The sequence below is a fragment of the Girardinichthys multiradiatus genome, chromosome 21, assembly GCF_021462225.1.
Source record: "Girardinichthys multiradiatus isolate DD_20200921_A chromosome 21, DD_fGirMul_XY1, whole genome shotgun sequence".
Classification (NCBI taxonomy): domain Eukaryota; kingdom Metazoa; phylum Chordata; class Actinopteri; order Cyprinodontiformes; family Goodeidae; genus Girardinichthys; species Girardinichthys multiradiatus.
The window spans coordinates 20,105,233-20,126,830 of NC_061813.1; the positions used below are offsets into that span (position 1 = coordinate 20,105,233).

A 21,598-nucleotide genomic window follows, 5' to 3' on the forward strand; every position below is an offset into this window, starting at 1 on the left:
AAGAAAAGCTATATTTAGGAAGGGGTACTTTTAAATTGTAGGCTGTTTATTTTGTAAGTGAGCTCCAACATCAAAAGGATTTTGAAAAAATGTAATTTCTTTTGAATAGTTTTCATTTCATCACATATTATTCATTGTTCAAATCTCTTCATAAATCCCAGACAAAGTAAACGTCATTTGTGGCCATGATGATGTATTCCCAAACATCCCTTCATCTCAAGCTCATCCACTTGCGCCTTATGCCTGACCCGAATCATCCCGTCTGTCCTCTCTTCATCCCTGCAATCCCCTGTATCAGGATATGAAATAATGCCTCTTTGTCAAACGCAGATGGAGGCCGATCGTGATGCAACTGGGTCAAAACGGAGTTCAGTGGGAGTATGGTAAAAACAGAAGCCCACTCGGCCGCCACCCCTGCTGCTGCCCTGAGCAGGATTACCTGGGAGAACAGTTCTACAGAAGAAGCTCATCCAGTTTGTCACCATTATTGACTCCAATGCACATGAATTGCAGCTGATATTTTCAAAAGATTTAATAAGGTAAAGGGGAATGTTTTTTTTTTTTTGTCACACCTAAATATTTCGGATTAAATCATTTTCCATATCAGAGAAAGGTGACCAGGTAATCAGTTTCACTCGCCACATCCAGGTTTAATTTCTTACACACCTGTAGAATCAAGAGCTCACTGAAATAGAACCTGTATGACAACATGAAGTGGGCTAAACTATCGCAAAAAGCATCTCATCATGTCCCAATCTCAAGAAATTGAACAACAGATGAAAAAAAATGATATTTTTCCAAGCAGTGTAAATCTAATCTTAGAGATGTGAGTCTGTAAGAAAAAACATTTTTATTTCAGCCTGTCAGACAGGAAACAATTAGGTAACTAGCTAATCATTCAGTGAGAGGGCAAAATGTGTGGATAAAATAATGAGTGATCATTTACCAAAGCTGAATAATAAGCCTATCTGTGGATCAAACTAAAACCGAGTTCTGAGGTCTGACATGTCTCCGGCCAAACCGGAGAGCTCACTTTCAACCAACCATAACAAATGTGGCAGCAGGCCAGCGACTTGATGTAGATCATGCACGGCCAATTAAAGGAAAGACACACGCTAAAGTTACCTGGGAGATCAGAGAACGCTCCTCTCTCGATGATGTGTTTTCTGTACAGAGTCTTCAGTACCTTCGCACTGCCGAACCTCTTGAAGCGGCTCTTCACGTTGTCGTAATACCATTCGAGTGACTGCGTCCTAAATATCCTGCAGATGAGAGAGGAAGAAGACACAATGTTGGGTCAAAAAGAGCCTGTTTTATTTTAGCTGCTCATGTTTTAGTCACAAACATGACATTTATGCAGTTGAGTGCTTTGAGAGTGATTAATTAATCCCCCATAGAAAATAATGAAGCATTTCTTTGTTCCAAATAAAGTGTGAGGGCTGTTACATGTTCTATTAAAAAGTCTGCTATTACATTTTTAAAGCAATTAAACTGGCTTTTAAAAGGACCCACTGATGTCTCTCTTACACCCTACAAGGTTTATAAGACTATTGTGCCTGACTGTGGTGAATGTTTGGGCTTTCAGATTTGACACTGAATTCTTTTTTTCTAGCCTTTCCTTCCATCGTTAGAAGAAAAAGGCCAGTGGGTGCTTCAATGCCAGCCCGACAGACCCTGGCACAGAGCGCATCATTACATAAGAAATAATAGATCCATAACAGAGACGGTTTAGGGAAAAGCTCAGAGAAAAGCGCTCCCTTTTCTCCACTAGTGCTGCACTGGATTGCGGGAAACTCTGCCAACTTTGTGTTAAATCTCACAGCCCCTTCTGCTCTTATTTGGCTTTTTCAGCTGCTGCCACACTAATAATGAGTCCAAAACCGAAGCAGATAAACTGTTGAAGGAAACAAAACAAATACCCAGCGTGCACATTCTGCTGCTCAGCTTCACAACATTCAAATTTCAGTTCGGTTTGCAAGACCCAAATCAAACCTCACTTGTGGTTCTTGTGAGTTAGTTCTTCTGGTTTTCTCCTTAGTTTTTATTTGTTTCAGCTTTGGCTGCGTTTTCACTGTCAGTCCAATGCCTGACCATTTGCAGGCGACAGTTTTTTTTCTAGCCAAGTAACTCTCACCTATGAAAAGACATGGGTTAGTTATTGGTATGAAGTTAGCAAGGTTCTACATATAATTACCTTTTTAAAACTGCTAAAAGAAATCCAGACCTTTTAATGAGGTGCTAAAAGTACCAGAGTGGCTGTTATTTCCAGCTGTGGGAAGCATAGAGTATTCGCTGGTGGAAAGAAGGCTTTTTATTTAGTTTACAGGAAAGACACATTTGGATGTTTGGATGTACAGTCATATTCACTATACATCCAAATATATTCCAATAAGACTTATTTGTCAGAATAAAATTAACATTTGAAGATTACAACCTTTAAACAGGTATCAGACATACTTTTCATTAAGCTCATATTTCTGTATTAAAAATGTTTTTTTTTATTAGTCTGATGTAATATTCTAGTGTAAAATGTCAGTCTGTGAGTAGTTAATGTATATAATGAGTCACTTAGTGAACAGAGTTACTGAAATAAATAAACTTTTCAATAATATTAAAATTTATTGAATATACGAAGAACGTGGACAGTTATGGTAGATAAGTGAAAGGAGTGCCAACACTCACTCTGGTAAATGCAACACTGTTTATAAATACAGCTGGCAAGTTACAGGTATCACTGTTGAAACTGACTGATCTACCTGAGCAGATAACCCAACTAATTTATCAACTGATATCAGCTCATTATACTCCCATTGTGACTATATGCAAAGTGAAGCAGCAAAAAGGTTTAACCTTAAACTACTACTAAATTCAGCAGGTGTCTATTCCTTAAAGTTTATGTATCAAAGTCAATATAAGAAATATCTGGTATAGATAACACTTTTATACCTATAATTAATATGTTATAATATTTTTCTTATACGTTTGTTTTTCTGTTTAAAACCAAAACGTAGACAAGTAGACATACATTTTCATTTGAAATTGTTGTGTGAACACTGTGATACAGTAAAACTATTGTATCTTTGCTTAAGTTAATATACAGTGTAATGTCATTCCCACACATGCCTACCTGTGAATTACTGATGCATAAAATTCATTCCAAACTTAAGGTGGGAACCAGCGACCCCAATCACAAAACAGTTCAAGGCAGGACAGATGCTTCCTCGCCGTCTCTGTTTGCCATCTGAATTGACCGAGGTGGGACGGGGTTACACCTCTGAGTCATAAAGCAAGCTTGTGACTGTACTGTGAAGGCTGATTTATGAAAGGGTTAGCCAGCACTGCAGCTCGAGGGTGCGAGGTAGTGATGACAGACAGTCTGTGTGACCAGTCGGCTGTGGGATTTAAGGCGTGAATACACTGGGAGTGCGGTGAATCATTAGATGCTCGTCAGTTTTCACCATCAGCACATACTGGAGGAGTCGTACTGAAGACAGAACAGACTGCTGGACTTTAGCCATGGGTTATCTTCTTTAAGACTGGTCATGCTTGAAGTTAATACAAAACCAAGTGGAAAACTACACCTTGGTGGGTAAAGTAGTGGCCTTGCAGTTGGAAAACTGTGGGCACAATTCCAGCTCAGTTCCAGCCTCCACCAACCACATGACGATGTGCCCCTGGGCAAGGCACTTAATTTCAAATTGCCTACAGATATGTGTATCAATAAAGGTGGTTCTAAGTAAACAAGCTTTGAGTGTTCAGTATGACTAGAAATGTGCTATATAAATTCAGTCATTTTTAGTTTGTTTGTGTTTCCTTTTGTTTGATGCGTATTTTGTGCTTAAATTAAAAGTATGCCGTTACAAACGTGCACAACAAAATCTTCTTGTACTTGCCTACAGTTTAAACGAATAAAACAAAGGAATGATATGCTTAACAGCACAAATATCCAGTACATCGTTGTCTTCAGATGAAGTGTAGATATTGATGTTTCACTTTGGTTGATGAGCAGAAGCGAAGAAAACAGCCATGCTAATAAAGGCATCCTCAGTGCCCCTGAGGCTGACTGAGCTGCCACGTTCATCCATTCTCCCTCCACCTTTTCCTCCCCTGGATTTATTATCAGCTGGGCTGCTCAATGGGCCTCAGCTCCTTAATTTCATGCCACGGGTCAGCCTTGTCATTTTAATAGTTGCAGCAAGCTCCAGTCAAACCAACTAAAAAAAAACTAGCTCTCTCAGATCTGTGTCTGGATCAGAGGAAGAAGGCCCAGGGATCACATGAGGCACAGATACAAATAGGTTTCACCTTCAGTCTGAAATGAGCTGATGCATCATAAGGTACCCTGAGCTGAGAGGCAGTGAAGAAATGGAGACTCATGCATCATAGAGGAACTTCACCAGTTCCTTTTGGAGCTAAGGTAACTGTGAACATTTTGAATATGCAGTATGCATTACATGGGGCTGCACGGTGGCGCAGTTGGTAGCACTGTTGCCTTGCGGCAAGAAGGTCCTGGGTTCAATACCCAGCCTGGGGTCTTTCTGCATGGAGTTTGCATGTTCTCCCTGTGCATGCGTGGGTTCTCACCGGGTACTCTGGCTTCCTCCCACAGTCCAAAGACATGGCTGCTAGGTTAATTGGTAACTCTGAATTGCCCTTAGGTGTATGAATGAGTGTGTGCATGGTTGTTTGTGTGTTGCCCTGCAATGGACTGGTGATCTGTCCAGGGTGTTACCCTGCCTCTTGCCCACAGACTGCTGGAGATAGGCACCAGCTCCCCCATGACTCACTATGGAATAAGCAGTACAAAATGACTGACTGACAGTATGCATTACATGTTTTTTCTTGTACAACCAAGATACACTATATTGTAAAAAGTATTGTTTAAAGTATTAGGTCACATGTCTATACACGTATATGAACTTTCAAGAATGCCAAATGTAAATACAAGGACTATAATAGGACATTGGGCCACCCTTGGCTAAACTCTTCTGAGAAGACTTTCTACCATGTTCAGGAGTGTTTTTATTTGAATTTTGACCATTCTTCCAGAAGTGCATTTGTGAGGTCAAACACTGGTGTTGGAGGACGCCTGCTTTACTGTCTCTGCTCTGTCTAGTCACAAAGGTGTTCTGTGCAGGTTCATTGCATAATTGCCTAAGTCATATGACTTAGGCAATTATGCTATGAGGCTAATGTTATGTTAATCGCTGGAACACTAGGTTCTATGGTTCTCAAACTGTGGTATGTGTACCAACTTTTGGTACATGTGCTGGCTTTAGTGGTACTGAGAAGACATTATGGCATCAATTATTTGAAAGATAAATACATACACATTAAACATGATGGACTTTGGAGCTACTAAGCATAGAAAGTTAAAAAGATGACCTGTTTCAAGCACAATGACCTTTGCATTATCAGAAACTTTTAAAAGATAGGTATAGTGAAGAAAATTGCAAGAACTCCCAGTTCAAATTGGACGACATAGAACCAAGAACATGTGCAGCTGGCTAATACTGGTTTCTATTTATCTCTAAAGTTGGAGCTTGGATTTTGAAAGGACATCAAGCTAAATGTTCCAGTTTCAGTTTTACCACTACTTGGATTCCAGTCTTCCTAATTGATACACTCAGGGATTAGACAAACTGCTATTAGCACTACAAGCTAGTAATATTTCTCCAAATTTCATACTTTCACTAAAGGAGGTTATATCATTATGTATATGTGAAAGATTTGAGATTCAAATATTCAGTAACGTAATTAAACAGTTTTTTTTCTTACTGCAGTTATGGTTAAGTTTTATATTGGATTTCAAAGGTTTGAGCTGGTGAGAAACCCTCAATTGTCCTACCGAGGCCACTGTGTCTCAGTGAGGAGAGTGGTTGCCTTGCAAACCGAGGGTTGTGGGTTAGATTCCAGCTTCCTCCTGCCACATGTCGATGTGCCCCTGGGCAAGGCACTTGCCCATTGCCTACCGATCTGCGTATCGGTGTACAAATGTGTGCGCGTTAGTGAGTGCCTCTGGGTGAATGTGGCTTTTAAGTTGGAAATATTCTCAGAAAGGTCCCCTTGATGAAGGAATAATGAGTAAATGCACTGAACTTATATAGCGCCTTTCCAGTCATACTGACCACTCAAAGCGCTTTACAGTAGAGCCACATTCAACCCCAGGGGCACTCATTAATGCGCACACATTCATACACCAATACGCAGATCGGTAGGCAATGTGAAGCAAGTGCCTTGCCCAGGGGCACATAGACATGTGTACTGTGAAGCGCTTTTAGTGGTCAGTATGACTGGAAAGGCGCTATATAAGTTCAGTCCATTTACTCATTATTCCTTCATCAAGGGGACCTTTCTGAGAATATTTCCAAATTAAAACATAGAGGTTTTAACTTCTCAATAAAAATGGAAGGCTTAATTAAACTCCATCCTTCAAACAATGATGTAATGCAAATGGATAAGACACATAAAACAAGAAACTGAAAAAGTCAAAGTCGTGTTGTACTGCTGTTTTAAAACATATACTTACTAAGGTGGCACTTGTTATAAAAAGACTGTCAGTTGTGTCAGCAAAGACACAAATGATCAGTTTAGTAAAATTTCATATAATTCCTTCCATGCAGCAACATAAACTTTGTATAATCTTAGCATGCCTTTCAGAAAAAGTGAGGGATTTAGGACAGTTGGAGAAGCTTCTCAGTGAACGAAGCATGACATGGCTCCCCTTGAGTGATCTGATCTAAAATAGTGATGACGAGGGGAGGAGAGTAGGGAGGATAAACGGAAGCTTTCCAGCAAGAGCTCCCCTGTTCTATAAGCTGGTGCAAATACTCATTTCGTAATGAGGCTAGGAGATTCCCTGGTGCTCAGCTGCTGCATGAATAAGTAAGAGGGATTCCTGTGGATGGTCCCCTTACACCAGGCTTACCCTTCTTCCATCATCACTTCACTCAGCTCTGTGTGGAGCCAACCCCTTACTCCTCACCCCTCCCCTCTTATCTAAAATCCTTTGGCCCTCTGTACTTCAGAGAACCAATTTGCCAACCTCACAGAGGTCTAAATAAAATATATGAAAGTATATGAAAAGTTGCTGAAGTTCTAAGCCCTGAAGCAAAGGAAAATATTAGCATAATTGACTTTCTGAGCCTTTTTAATGAATTGGTTCGGGGGTGTGGGGTTGCTAAAAAGAAAAAATCAGACAAACCAAAATCAGCACTGAAATTTCTCCTCTGTCTCTCACTGATCACAATAATACAAGAAAATAAGAGAAGATTGATTTCAGCTGCCTTCATACATTAAAGTTGCTGTTTGGAAGGTTAAAGCTCTTGTGCTGGAAGGTCCTAATGAATGAAATATTTCATGGGTTGTTACAGACAACACATATTTGCTGTCTTTATAGCACCAAAGATGAAAAGAATAAACTGACAGCAAAGACGGAGACATGTACGCTTCCTGACTACAATACTTGTCAATATCTGAGCATCCGTTTTCAGAGAGACTCACCCCACCTCCAATAGAACGATGAGTGAATTCATAATTTGTTTCCACGTCCTCGCTTCATTTCAGCTGACTGCTACGATCTCTATGAGGAACCATTAAGTTTACTTATAACTGTAAAGCAAACAGTTGATGGCATCACCGTGAACACAACAAGCACAACAGCCTTAGTTGACTCTATACATGATGGGATACAGTCTGCATTGTTTGGTGAGAAATTATACATGTGGTAAGGCTTGTTGAATAAAACCATGAACCATTCTTTTATAATACTGGGTTACTATGTGGTCTGCAAAAGTATAAAAAATTTGATCTGATCCTTGTGTCCTACCTCCCTTTCTTCATTTTGTCTTTCCTCCACTGTGTCATTTCTTTCCATTTACTTCCTTCAATTTGTCCTTCTATTATGTCTTTCCTTCTTTCATTTTGTCCTTTCTTCCATTATTATTTCCTTCCTTGGTTGCATTCTAAATCCCTTTCTTCCTTCATTGTGACCTTCCTTTCTCCCTTCCTTCATTGTATCATTCTTTCCTTATGTCCTACTCCTTTCTTCACCGAGTTCCCTTGTGCATCTTGCTTCATCATTTCATTTGTTCCTTGTGTCCTTTGTTCCTTGTTCATTTTGTCATTCTTCCCTTGCGTCCCTTCTTCTCTGCTTACTTCATTATGTCCTTCCTCCCCTGTGTCTTTCAATCTTTGGCTTACTGTGTTACTCATTCTATCTATCTATCTATCTATCTATCTATCTATCTATCTATCTATCTATCTATCTATCTATCTATCTATCTATCTATCTATCTATCTATCTATCTATCTATCTATCTATCTATCTATCTATCTATCTATCTATCTATCTATCTATCTATCTATCTATCTATCTATCTATCTATCTATCTATCTATCTATCTATCTATCTATCTATCTATCTATCTATCTATCTATCTATCTATCTATCTATCTATCTATCTATCTATCTATCTATCTATCTATCTATCTATCTATCTATCTATCTATCTATCTATCTATCTATCTGTCTGTCTGTCTGTCTGTCTGTCTGTCTGTCTGTCTGTCTGTCTGTCTGTCTGTCTGTCTGTCTGTCTGTCTGCCTGCCTGCCTGCCTGCCTGCCTGCCTGCCTGCCTGTCTGTCTGTCTGTCTGTCTGTCTGTCTGTCTGTCTGTCTGTCTGTCTGTCTGTCTGTCTGTCTGTCTATCTATCTATCTATCTATTGTTAATTAATTAAAACATTAATTAAAAACAGTAAAGGTATTGTAACAGCGTAAATGTTAAGCATGCAAAATAATAAGAAACTTTAGGAATTCTTGTACAAATAAATGTAACCGAAGGATTTTAAAACTATTTTGCTTTACCTTTTTCCAGTTCATTGGAGTGTCTGGGAACCTTTAGTTATTTATTCATGTCATCTATTGGGTATAAATATAACAAGACAAAGCAGGAACAATAAGAGAACATGCCAATCAAATAATACGAGTGGGGGTTATTATTTTCCATCATTCAGGCAATAGCGGGAGAAACAAACTACCGCTAGGGTGCTCGTTGCACACAACCATCTTACCATATCACCACAATGAGAGTAGCAATAGCAATCCTGAACATGACCTTTCCAATGAGAAGCTGGATTATTGATGAACCGTCATTGCCTTTCTGATCAACATTCATTCTGGCAGATAAAAGAAAGTAAACATTTAAAAACTTCAATAAACATTTAAAAAGCCAGTAAGAAAAGTATTAATTGATTCATCTACCCATTAAGCTGATGTGTAGCTCAACTAGTAAAGACTGTGTTTGTGTTGTGTAAATCAAGAGATCTGGAGTTTTACTCTTTTCTTCTACTCTTTTTTTGTACTTCTTGTCAATTACGGCTAAAATGGTCCTCATTTAGGCCCTGTTTACATGACAACATTTTCTGGTGAAAATGGAAAAGTTTAGTTGTGTTTCTACTGTTCGTTCACATGACAACGGTGCACGTTTTCTCTAAAAATGGAAGAATTTGAGTTTAATGGGTTTCAGAGTTTAATGGTTTGAAAACGTCCCCATCTCCATCGACGTGTCCTGTAAACAGGAAGTGTTTGCGCATGTTGTTGATTTTCAAAGAACATACCCCCATCTACTGGTGTGGCGGGGGAATTACAAAAGTTTCACATCTCTACTGTTGCCGTGTGAACTGAGATTGTAAGTAAAATGTCATGTAGACGAGTTAACAGAAACAGAATAAAAATCCAGTTTTAATGGATCGTTGTGTAAACAGGGCCTTAGACCTCTGGTAAACGTCTAAAAACACATAAAAACCTAAACTTAAACATAGTAAATATATCCGAATTTACCCTTTTATTGCTTTTTTTTTTTCTAATTCCAGCATTCATAATTTTGGACATATTTCTTACTTTAAATTAATTTTAAACAATTAACTTTGGCTTGTTGTATACGTTATAAAAAGCCAAACCGGAATGAATGAAAAATGGTTATACCTTCAACAAAAAAGCTACAAGGTGCTTAGTCTTTATTAAGAAGATCAGTAATCCAAAACACAGACGTAATTGTATATTTACAGTGTCTGACCATATATAAAGGGTCTTCAGAAACCACAAAGCATCTGTTTGTATTTCACTGTATGGTATTGGCAGACTCTCCTTTGAAGAGCAGCTGGGCACTAAGGAGCAATATACCATTGCTCAAAACAGCAGCAGGTTTTCCAAGCAGTTTAAACCTTGACAATATATTAAAGTATTTCTCATGGATGGCAGTTGAAAGTTTACAGAAACCAATTTTTCTCTGTTTACGAAGCCATCCTCCTAAAAAGTCTAGATTAAGGGAGAGCATAGCGCCAGGCATCGGCCAAGCCATTTATTCTGCCTCCTCCTCCTCCTATAGCTCTTTCTTTAAAGACCCAAAGCTGTCATCCATTACTTTCTCTCTCTCTTTCCCTCGGTCTGTATTCTTGATGTCTGTCCCATTCTTTATCACCCAGCTCTGCAGGTCTTCATCATCCACTGTAGTGCAGATAAATGGCACAACACAGAAGATTGTAAATGAGTTATACTGGGACAGACTGGTCTCAGAACACTGGAAAGAAGGAGCATTGTGAATCACACTTTAGTGCAAAGTGTCTGCCTTAAAACGGCTGTGGTTTTAGAAGGTTTTCTTCCCAGTACACCACCAGTACTAAGCATACTCACTTAAGGCAAGAACAGAGATTCGTTTTGTTCATTTATACACAATATCTCGTAGATAGTTCAATGCGCAGAACAACACTGTTACAGAATTTTCAAAAGTCTTTTTAGATTAGTTTAACTCTTGCAATTACTGGCTCTACCAGAATGAGATGCCAATGTGTTGCATTATGTAATTTCAGCTATTACACTGAGGTACCCACTTAGAGTGTCCACCTCATGTAAAGTTCACAGCTCCAATACAATGGGTTACAGCAACCCCTTTGTTTATTGGCACTGAAGTGGATTAACACCTGTACAGTCAGATGTCTGAGAACAATTGTCTTAACTTGATAAAAATCCTCAAAAATATCAGAATTATTGCAGGAAAACCTCAGGAGTCAAAGCAGAAAACATCAAAGCAAGGAAAACACAAACTTTACTGTGAAAAACTCTAAGCTAAAAGCAACTAGTTTTTAAACCGTTTTTGTAAACATCCTATCTTTCATTTTTCCAAAACATTTTGGCTCAGTGAACGAATGCTACTACTCCAGTCTCATCATAGATGAGGGCCAAGCATAAACCTGCATGTCAAATTTACAGTGTACACTCTTTTGAGCATGACATAAATTCAGATCACCTTGACCACTGCAGTTCAGCAAGAGTTCAAATTCTGTACCAGTGGTGGATGTGAAGCAATATTTGACATACAGGGGCTGCCATAGAAGTTTAGTTACTGGGCTGAAGTTAGAATGTGGCAGTTACGAAAAAGAAGAGGCATTCCCTCAAAGCATAGGGTCTTGACTTCGTACATATTATTTTTGCATAAATTTATTACTGTGGGAGCTATGACTTCCATAGAAGTAAAAATTATGGTGGCATTGTTGGTGCTAAACGTTTGCAGCATCATACTTTAAACTTGCTAGCTATGTGGTGGTAGGTATACAACAATATACGGACGTATATCTTTTATCCATGTTGTTTGTTTTGCTATTTCTTTGTGTTTTTTCAATTAATTCAGATTGTAGTAAGCAAGCTTTTTTTCTTTCACTGAAATATCTTTTCATCAGCTAAACTGTGCAAACACATTCAGGGAGGGCAGAATAAAAACAGTTGTCTGTGATTATATGATTTGGCCATTACATTTCTTTCTTTTGCTAAGCAACTATGTTTCTGAGAGGTATATTATTAAAAATGGCATTTGTAACAATTTTTAATAATTATCACTCCTTCAGCACCCCTGATACTGTAAAAATGTCTATACAGACCCAAAAATGTGTTTTTAATTGCAGGGTCATAAAGTGTCACCTATAAAAATGGTACAACTCTCAATTTAACTGAGTTCTGGAAATGTTGCAACTTTTACCAATCTCCTCAGTGTATGTGGTGGTGGGATAACCAGTAGCTCATTGTCATTCTCTGTCACAGGTTTGTTTCAAACCTTTACATTTTTGCTCTGATTATAAATATGCGCATTCTTAGGAAAGCATGTATTTTCTTGTAACCATTTCCAGATTTATAAAGACCAACAGTCATCTGCTTTACTTGGGTGGCATGTTCTCCTGTGTTTACCATATTGTAGCATGGCTAAGAGAAATTTGCCTTTGTGTCATGTGATATTTAAACTCCAGGGAAACATCAATCATCGATGGATGATCAAACTTCAATGTCCTTTTGAAAATTTGTGACAGCCCAATACCAAACAATAATATTGGTAAAGCAGAAGGAAAAGAACACTTGGTTTTTAAAATTTGCACGACATTTGTTGTGCACATTTGTATTAACCCCCCTATTTTAATACCCCTAAATAAAGTAAAATTCAACCAGTTGCCTTCAGAATTCACCTAATTTGAATGTTGGAGCAGGTCGATTGGGCTCTCCATAATGTTTAAATAGAACAATTCCCCACGCTCCCACCCTGGGTGATTGCTGCGGGTCTCTTCTCTTTCTGAGCCCTTTCCTATCTACATGCTGGTCAATAAAGGCCACTAATGGCATGATAAAAGTAAAAATAGTGCACCTGTACAAACACGGTGATGGTAGAATGATGCTATATGAATGCTTTTCTACACCATGGACAGGGAAGGTTGCTAGTGAATGCAAAATACTTGAGACGGTGCCAGAGGTTAATCTTTAGTCAATAAAATAACATTATTACATTATTACATATCATGAAAGCTATGATGACATGCTATGATGATTTAGATCAAAACGTATTCATCTGTTAATATGGTCCAGTTAAAGTCCAAAACTAAATCCAATTGAGAATTTCTGGAAAGACTTGAAAATGTTGAAGTTCAAATTCAAAATCTTCATGTTTCATTTTGCTGAGAAAAGTGAGCCTAAAAAAAATCTAAAATTGTAATGAAAGTATGTTCAACTCAGTGGAATATTGACTCAAGTAAACTGACTACAAATAAATGTCACCCTTTTTAGATTTTTATAAATTAAAGAAAACCATGTATCTCTTAATTCTGCTTCATTATGCACTTCCTTATGTTGGTCTGTCACATAAAACTCCACTCAAAATCCATTAAAATTTGTTATAACCTTACAAAATGTGAAACAATCAAAGTGTATGAATACTTTTGGCAGATGTTTCATTTAGTGAGCCAATTCAACAAGTTAATTACAAAGAACTGAAATCAACAATAACCAATATGTAAAAAAAGGTGCAGAACAGTGTATATTGTGCTAAATTCATCGTGTAAAATCAACCAGCTCATTTTAGGAGACAAATATCAACGAGGGAGAATCCGAGGTGCTATTTAATATGTTTAGTTTCTTTTACCTTGATGTTCAAGTTCAAATTTCCGTTTTAACCTTATGAAAATGAAATTTACTGTTTTAAAAGGATATTGAGTTTATGTAATGACACCACAAAATAAAAAGCAAGACAGAGTTTTTCTGCAACACACTGTTTAATGCAAGGTTCATTTTGACATTAAGCAATTCTAGTACGACTATTTATAAATGTAAAAGCATAAATCACAAAGTACCCTATTTTGTAAACTATTGACCCCCTTATGTTTCATAATGTCAGATCCGCAGTTAATGTGGGATCCAAGGAGTCAGCAGAGGAGGCTGAAAGACTGTGGGTAACAGTCATCAACTTGATTCCAACTCCAGACATCATAAGCAGACACTTTGAGAAAAGGACAAACAGGAAATAGCATACTGAATCTGCCAGAGCCCAATGCACTGAGGTGTCAAACCTAACAGCCTATTAGAGAGCAAAAGGAACCAGAACCAGCCGACCAGAACATGTCGCAGTGAGACTGAAGAAACGAGAAAGGAGGGCAGCGACTCAGGTTGAATGGATATATAGGCAAAAGTAAAAAGACAAACACAATGAGATTTAAAGGTCATTGAGATTATTATGTTTATGGATCCCACATCCTGTGCTCTAGTTTAGAAGGCTTTTCCAAGCCCACCTCCTATAAAACCAACTTGATTTAATCATCAAGAGAAAAGACAGTAAGAGAGAAACCAATTTCACTAGTTACTCTTATAGGATGTTTATGAGCAAATCTGTGTCTCTGTGATAAACCTGCAAGCTGCAACACAGAATCCTTCAAACAGAAGAGGAGCACAGTGTTTCATCAAAGGTCAAAGCAGCTCTGAATGGGAAGGTTTCAGGTTTGCTGGCAGTCAGTGAAAAGTAACAGCCTTTGATGTGAGAGCACAACCTCATCTGGTGGCTGCCCTTAACAAGTGTGACGATCAGTAGGTGTTTGAGTTTTGATTTTCTTTTGTAAGGATTTTTGACCATTTCCTTGCAGTTATTAGGTTCTTAGATTTTGTATTCTTCGGTATTGTTTGTATTGTTAGGTGTCTTTCTCGGGTTGTTCTTTTACGTTTCATCTTCCGGTTTACTTTAGTTTTTATGTACATTTTTGTATTAATATTCTGCTAGATCTCCCCCATGTGGTCCTCGTTGTCGGCCCCTGTTAATTATATTCTTCCTCTCTCAGCCAGAGCCACCAGGTTTTTAAGTAGATCCTGTTCAACTGCCTCTCCTCATTTAGTCCAGAGCCTGCACCTATTTCTGTCTGCTGTTTAAGCCCCCAGTTTGCCTTTTCTTGTTAGTGGATTCTCTTCTTGGCTACCTGCCTCCATGTCTGGTTTCTGTGTTGAATGTTTTATTCTTCTGATCCTGGCTCTGTGGGTTTGCTGTTTAGTTTATTAAAAGCCTTCTAATTCATCGTGCTGCTCCTGAGCTCTTGTCTGCATCTTGGTCCGAAAACCACAACCCATGACAATAAAGTGCCTGTGACATCGAATTTTCATGATAAATTAAATTACTTTTGTGGAATGAAAACATTGATACAATATTTTAAAAAGTAAATTCATGCCACTGAAATGAACAGTTGTTGAGATATATGGTCATAAAAAGGCATTTACAGACTATTCCTTTGTGATTTTGTTGCAGTTGTTTATGACGTCACAGAGGAATCTCAGCATGTAAACTCACTGCTGCTACAATGGCCAGCAACACAGACAGTAGCGTAGAATCTGATGTTTCTTTAGATATATTTCAGTCACTATCAGAGAGAGCCATCTAATTCGACCTGAGTATATTTTTGCTGGATGCCGGAGCACGGCTAGAGTCAATATGCCTGAATCATACCGCACCACCAAGAAACCAGCACAACATTTGGATTTGCAAAATAATTCACTAAAGACAGACTAGATCTCGCTATATTAATAATGATGTGATTATTGATATGAATATATTATTTAATATTAATACTTTAATATTTTATTAAATAATATTTCGGTCTGTTAAGGGTTGTCCTGTAAATACCAGCCCAATAAGGCGGTGGTATAAGGACAAAATTGAAAGGGATGAGCCAAGCTCTGACATTATTGAACAGCAAAACTCTACACACACAGAATGAATTCACACAATTTCTTAAAATACAAGAATTTATTAACAAACATAAGTCAACTCAAACTCAAACATATTTCAATCAACAAACTCTTCACCATGCTAAAACAATCCAACTAAACTACCAAGCAGAATTAAATAATAAGAAAGACTAATGGGCTTTGTACAATATAAACAAGTTCATCAAAGATGGTTGAATGAATGTCAGATACTTGAACAGCAAATCATTACTTAACTTAATGCATATAATCGCGTGATTGATGACACTCTTGGATCCAGTTGGAAGAGTTATGTCTGTTTGCCAGCAAGAGACATAGTCTCTCCTTCCAGCTCTGCTGGGGACCTGTGTGAAAGAGGTCGGTTTGTTGAAACCCAAGGTTTTCATCCAAACAGTAACGTCATGGCCTTTAAATACTGTAATCCATGGCTGAACCCAACAATAAATGCGCACATATATTTATATAGCAGTTGTTAACATTGGATCAATTAGTTCAGTTACTGGGTTAACTAAGGTATTATAAACCGAGCAATTAAATATCACATGCACCAAATGAAGCAACGAATATAGCTACGCTGCACTCAGTGAACTCACCCACTGTAGAACAAAACACATAAAAATATCTGGATGCATACAACGAAAAATGAATAAGTTTAACTGGTTTAACTTCCACAGAATGAGTTGTTTTGGACTGGCTACCACATTTATCCCTGCCTTTTATTGCGTGATCTGCGTATGGTTCCTGGAGCTCCTCCGGGCTTCGTGAATTCAGAGGGTTCAAAGCAGTTTGCCAAGAAGTCCTCCAATCACAGCAGGCTGTGCTTGGTGGGACCAGCCCATTTGTCCCTCATCAGTTTTCCAGCTCTGATCCAGGCAGCTCTGATCCTCTTTACTTCAGCAAAGTAGTGCAGACTAACGGCTGCTGTCGTAGTATTGCTGCCACCACCAGCAATGCACCGTTTCACCATATCAACGCTGCTTTTAGCAACTTGGCTCACACAACAAATGACCGGAGACTTCCCCCTTTGACGTCATTGCCGGGCAACTTTGGCCTTGCAAAATTTAACATTGAAATGTGCTTATTTTGTGTCACAACTGTCTTTTATCGCGTCTTTAATCCCAAATATGATATCAATTACTGCCCAATTTCTTCAATATTATGATGTTTTCTTTTAATTTCTGCATTTGTGGCAAAAGCGCATCACAGGCACTTCCAGGATGAATTCATAGTGCAGGTCTAGAATGCTTGTCTAGGATTTAAAGGGTGTGATGTTTATGTGTTTATAAAATAAACAGAACCTCAGATTGATTTCTGTCAAAGCTAAAAGAGGTTTTAGAGTTTGCAATTAATGTTTTGTCTGCCTGGAGTATGTAGGAATGTGTCCAGTTTACAAATGTGTTACCTTCCAACTGTAATTATGGCAGTGTGTGTGGGTGACCCTACAGCCAGATTCTTCTGTCTCCTGAGCATGATGCATTTTAGGAAAATCAGGCAGAAGAAAAAGGCCAGTAAAGAGAGCGATTAGATCCCGCTCCCAGCACTTAGACAACAGATGAATGAACTTCTTCCCACACAGGTCTGTGGCTGACCTCGTCTGGAAGCAGCAACCCATTAAGGGAAGCTATGCAACAATTACCAGAGAAAAAAACCCAGCACTCATAGGTTTTGTCTGAGTTTCTGCTCGTTCTACTGTACGGCTGCTGTCTGACTAATTGTTTTGATTCCCTTTTTTTCCTGTTTTACCACAGAGTTTAAGTATATGCATATATAAGATATGAATAGATATTAGCATTATTCATATTCAAACACTGTTCTTGCCCTTCTGCAGGCTTTGCAAAAAAATCTACAGATAAACGCCTGGAGAGAAACTGCTTTTAAGGCAACAATGACCCTAAGGAAAAGGCTCGGTATTGTGTGGAAACTTTTATGTTCTGGATGTCAGAGATCTGCAGTCAAAGAATAAAATTAATGAATGTGTGCTGTTTTATCACCATCTAAGCATTAACCAGCCTCTAGTTACTGGATGAAATTTGGTTATTTTGTTCACAAATAGGTTGCTAAACATGGTAAAAACAGGTCTGGTCTGGTTAAACTGCAAGCTAGATGGATCCAGTGAGTTGATTCCATCCTTTGAAACCAGCATCAGATTTGGGTGATGTTGGCACTAACAGTTATAATATAGTGCCATAACAGAGTTGGTCTGTTGCTAAACCTAAATTTTGATTCTTCTATACATATCTGAGTTAAACCCTGAAACATTAGTGGACATTGGTTGTGTCACCCTTTGCAGCAAGATCTGCTGTCAGATGTTTGCGATAAATAACGAGTATTTTAAAACGCCGTAGAGGAATTTTGTTCCACTCTTCTTCTGAGAATTTTGTAATTTCTCACACTCAGTTGCTGTTGGACGTTTTTAAAAATAGTAGGTTTGATTCTTGTAAGGGAGTTGCTCTCTTGACTCAACCAGTGATGCTGCACCCTAGCTAATCAGTGATGCGCAGTATTCTGACATCAAATTTTAAGCTTGATTTGACCCTGGTTGAGTAGATACTAAAAAAAGAGCTAATGCCAAGTACCAGTACCTAAGGAAAAACCCTAAAAACTGAGTAGAACCATACTGAGTCAGGTTGAGTAGGTATTAGTGGAGAAAGGTTTTTAGATCCCCTCTTGTCCTGCTCAGTTCCTCTATGTTAACCAGTCACTTTCCCGAATCTTTCCTGCTTAGGTTCCTTCCCCTGCTGCACTGCTTCCCACTGAGTAGTCACGTGTGGTTCTCTTGCCACTTATCCACCTTTAAAGTAATTTAAATTACCTCCTCATGCGGTTCTTCAGTTGTTTCATTGTCCATTGCCTTTAATTTTCCATCTTGGCTTGCCTGTGGTCCTTTATCCATTGGTTCTTCAGTCTTATGCCTGTTTCTTGGCTTTGTAAGTCTTCATTTAATAAATATACATCTACTATATGAGACTAGTCCCATTGGATAGGAATAGACTATGGTGGTATAGAGCACAGACCCAGAAATGGAGGAAAACTCTCATGGAAGTAATCCTTGCTGCATTTCTGTTCTGCATATTTGTGCAGTTATAGCTGCAAAATCTCTGTGAGTGTCAACAGCAGCTCACACAGGTTTCGTGATGTTCTATTTCGAATTTTGGAACGGCATCGGCGAACGCTGCAAGCTGAAGGAGACAACGTGCTCTGCATGCCCTGACCCACAGCAGGCTGGCAACAGCATTGCTAAGCAAAAGCCGATGGATCAGGTATGACTTCAGTGCACTCACTATTTACAAAATTTGCTACAGTGGCTCAATATGTCCAAAAAGGTGCATGTTTCCTGTAGTGAGGTCAGATCGAGGGTGGAAACAAACCACGTCAGAATATATTTGGAAGCGGACCGAGACCACCTCAAAAAGTGGCTCTCGGCCCATTTGTTGGGTCCGGACCACAGTTCGCTTGAGTGTATTCACAACTGCACAAAAGGCCCAGACCAATGGGGGAAACAAGCTTTGATTCGTTCATAGCAGACCAAAAGTGACAGGTGTAATGCTTTCCACACAAATTGTTATCAGTGACTTTCTCATCTGCTCTTGAACTTCTTTATATCAAGGCTTGATTTTTTGGTCTGAGATCATTTACCCTACTTCAAGTTCAAGACAAGTTGTATTTAGTCTTTATTCTATTGGTCAGTCAGTAATCAGGCTTGGCTTTGGCTAGTGAAGCCATACCCCAAAAATGTAGTTCAACAAAGCAGAAAGTAATAGAAGTAAACCTTTAAGGGGGCAAAAAACTTCCACCGCGCTGTAAATACACCATCACATTTGGCAAAAGAAAAATGAGAATATCTGCAAATGTTTTGCAGAATGGTTGAAGATCTTTATTAACATTACTTTTATCATGAATTGCTTAGATAGTCAAATTAGAACAAAACCAGAGGATGAAACAGACTCAGCACACAGGATAAGACGGTAAATGAGGTTTATTTCTACTGTAGACTTTGTTTAAGGAATCTTGAGTTGGAGTTGTCCAGAAGCCAGAGGAGGAGGAGGTAAACCCAGGAATCCAAGGAGAGAGAAAGAGAGTACTGGTGATGAGAATATTTACAGTGCAGTCCTTAGGAGAGAGTATTACCAGATGTTGGCAGGCAGGTAGGCAGATAGGCAGGTCGACAGGCAGACAGGCAGGCAGACGGATAGGCAGACATACAGGAGTCCACATAATTGAGGTTATGTTCCAGCAAAGGTCTGTATCAGCAGCTACCTTAAGAAGTCCATGAGCTCATTAGGAGAATGCGTTGCAGCTGCAGACAATGAGCTGCCAGAACCAACCAGAAGGGGAGGAGCAGAGATCCTACAGTACCCTCCCCTCAACGATTGCCTCCAGGCAATCCAGAACGCTTTTCAGGATGGCGTTTGTAAAAGGACGTGATGACAGCAGTGTCCAGGATGTGAGAACGGGGAACCCAGGTTCTCTCTTCAGGTCTATATCCTGCCCAATCCACAAGATATTGAAAACCATGCCCCCTACGCCGAACATCCAAAATACGATTGACCGTATATGCAGGGTGGTCATCAATGAGTCGAGCAGGAGGAGGGGGCTTGGTGGGAGGTCTCAGGGGGCTTTCCGAGACTGGCTTGATCTGGGAAACATGGAAAGTAGGGTGAATGTGCATGGAAGATGGGTAGTTTGAGTCTCACCGCAGATGGGTTGATGATCCTCTCGATGAGAAAAGGGCCAATGAAACGGGGGGCCAACTTTCTAGAAGTATCTTTTAATTTAATATTCCTGGTGGAAAGCCAGACTCTCTGATTGATGCGGTAGACAGGTGCAGCAGAACGGTGACGGTTAGCGAACCTCTTATTTTGTTCCAGGGTGCGTAGGAGGACCCTCCTACGCACCCAGATCCTACGACACCTGGAAACATAATGCTGAACAGAGGGGACCAGGATGTCAGATTCAACACTGGGAAACAGCGGGGGTAGATAGCCCAGTGAAGCCTCAAAGGGGGACAAACCAGTATCAGAGGAAGTCTGTGTGTTGTGAGCATATTCGATCCATGTGAGATGTTTGCACCAAGAAGAGGGGTTGTCATTTATTACGCACCTCAAGGCGACTTCAAGTTCCTGGTTGCATCTTTCTGTCTGTCCATTAGATTGGGGGTGGTATCCAGACGAAAGACTTACGGAGGCACCAAGAGCTTTGCAAAACTCCTTCCAAACTTGCAAGATGAACTGCGGGCCTCGGTCAGAAACAATGTCCAAAGGTATGCCATGGATGCGGAAAACGTGGAGAACCAGGAGTTGGGCAGTCTCCAATGCAGACGGAAGCTTGGGTAAAGGAACAAAATGGGCTGTTTTAGAGAATATGTCAACAACAGTAAGGATGACTGTGTTACCGTCAGATGGCGGGAGACCAGTGATGAAATCAACGGAAATGTGGGACCAGGGGCGGCTAGGGGTGGGCAGAGGTTGAAGAAGACCAGCAGGGGGTTGATTAGTGTTCTTGTTTCGAGCACATGTGGGACAAGCTGCAACAAAATCTTTAATGTTGAGGTTCATAGTTGGCCACCAGAAATACCTTTTGGTAAATGTGATCATACGAGTCACCCCAGGGTGACAAGTCAATTTATTGTTGTGCACCCAATCCAGAACTTTATTGACGACAGAGTTGGGAACGAACAGCTTGCCCACTGGGCCAGTACCTGGGTCAGGTTCGGACCTCTGTGCCTCCCTGATGCCCTTTTCAATGGCCCAGGTGAGGGCGCCCACAATACAAGAATCCGGTAGGATGGAAACTTCAGTCTTGAGTTGGTCAGAATGAGAGAACTGGCGAGAGAGAGCGTCAGGCTTAATGTTCTTGGAACCGGGTCTTTAGGAGATAGAAAAATGAAAACGAGCAAAAAACAGAGACCAACGGGCTTGTCTGGGGTTAAGTCTCTTGGCATTTTGAATGTAGGAGAGGTTCTTATGATCAGTCCAAATGAGAAAAGGGACTTCAGTACCCTCTAACCAATGCCGCCATTCCTCAAGCGCCAACTTGATGGCTAA

The 21,598-nt window shown here is 39.6% G+C and overlaps 1 protein-coding gene across 3 annotated transcripts in view; it reads right to left on the reverse strand.

The window, feature by feature from the left end:
* The window catches only part of myripb (myosin VIIA and Rab interacting protein b), a 163,639-nt gene that overhangs the window by 34,256 nt on the left and 107,785 nt on the right, over positions 1–21,598 (reverse strand). For 2 of the 3 annotated variants that reach the window (XM_047348954.1, XM_047348955.1), the window contains exon 4: positions 1,126–1,262. In XM_047348954.1, the coding sequence (XP_047204910.1) occupies positions 1,126–1,262 (137 nt within the window). Of the gene's footprint in view, positions 1–1,125; positions 1,263–3,127; positions 3,220–21,598 lie in introns of those variants that run through there. The other variant, XM_047348956.1, reaches the window with a different exon arrangement.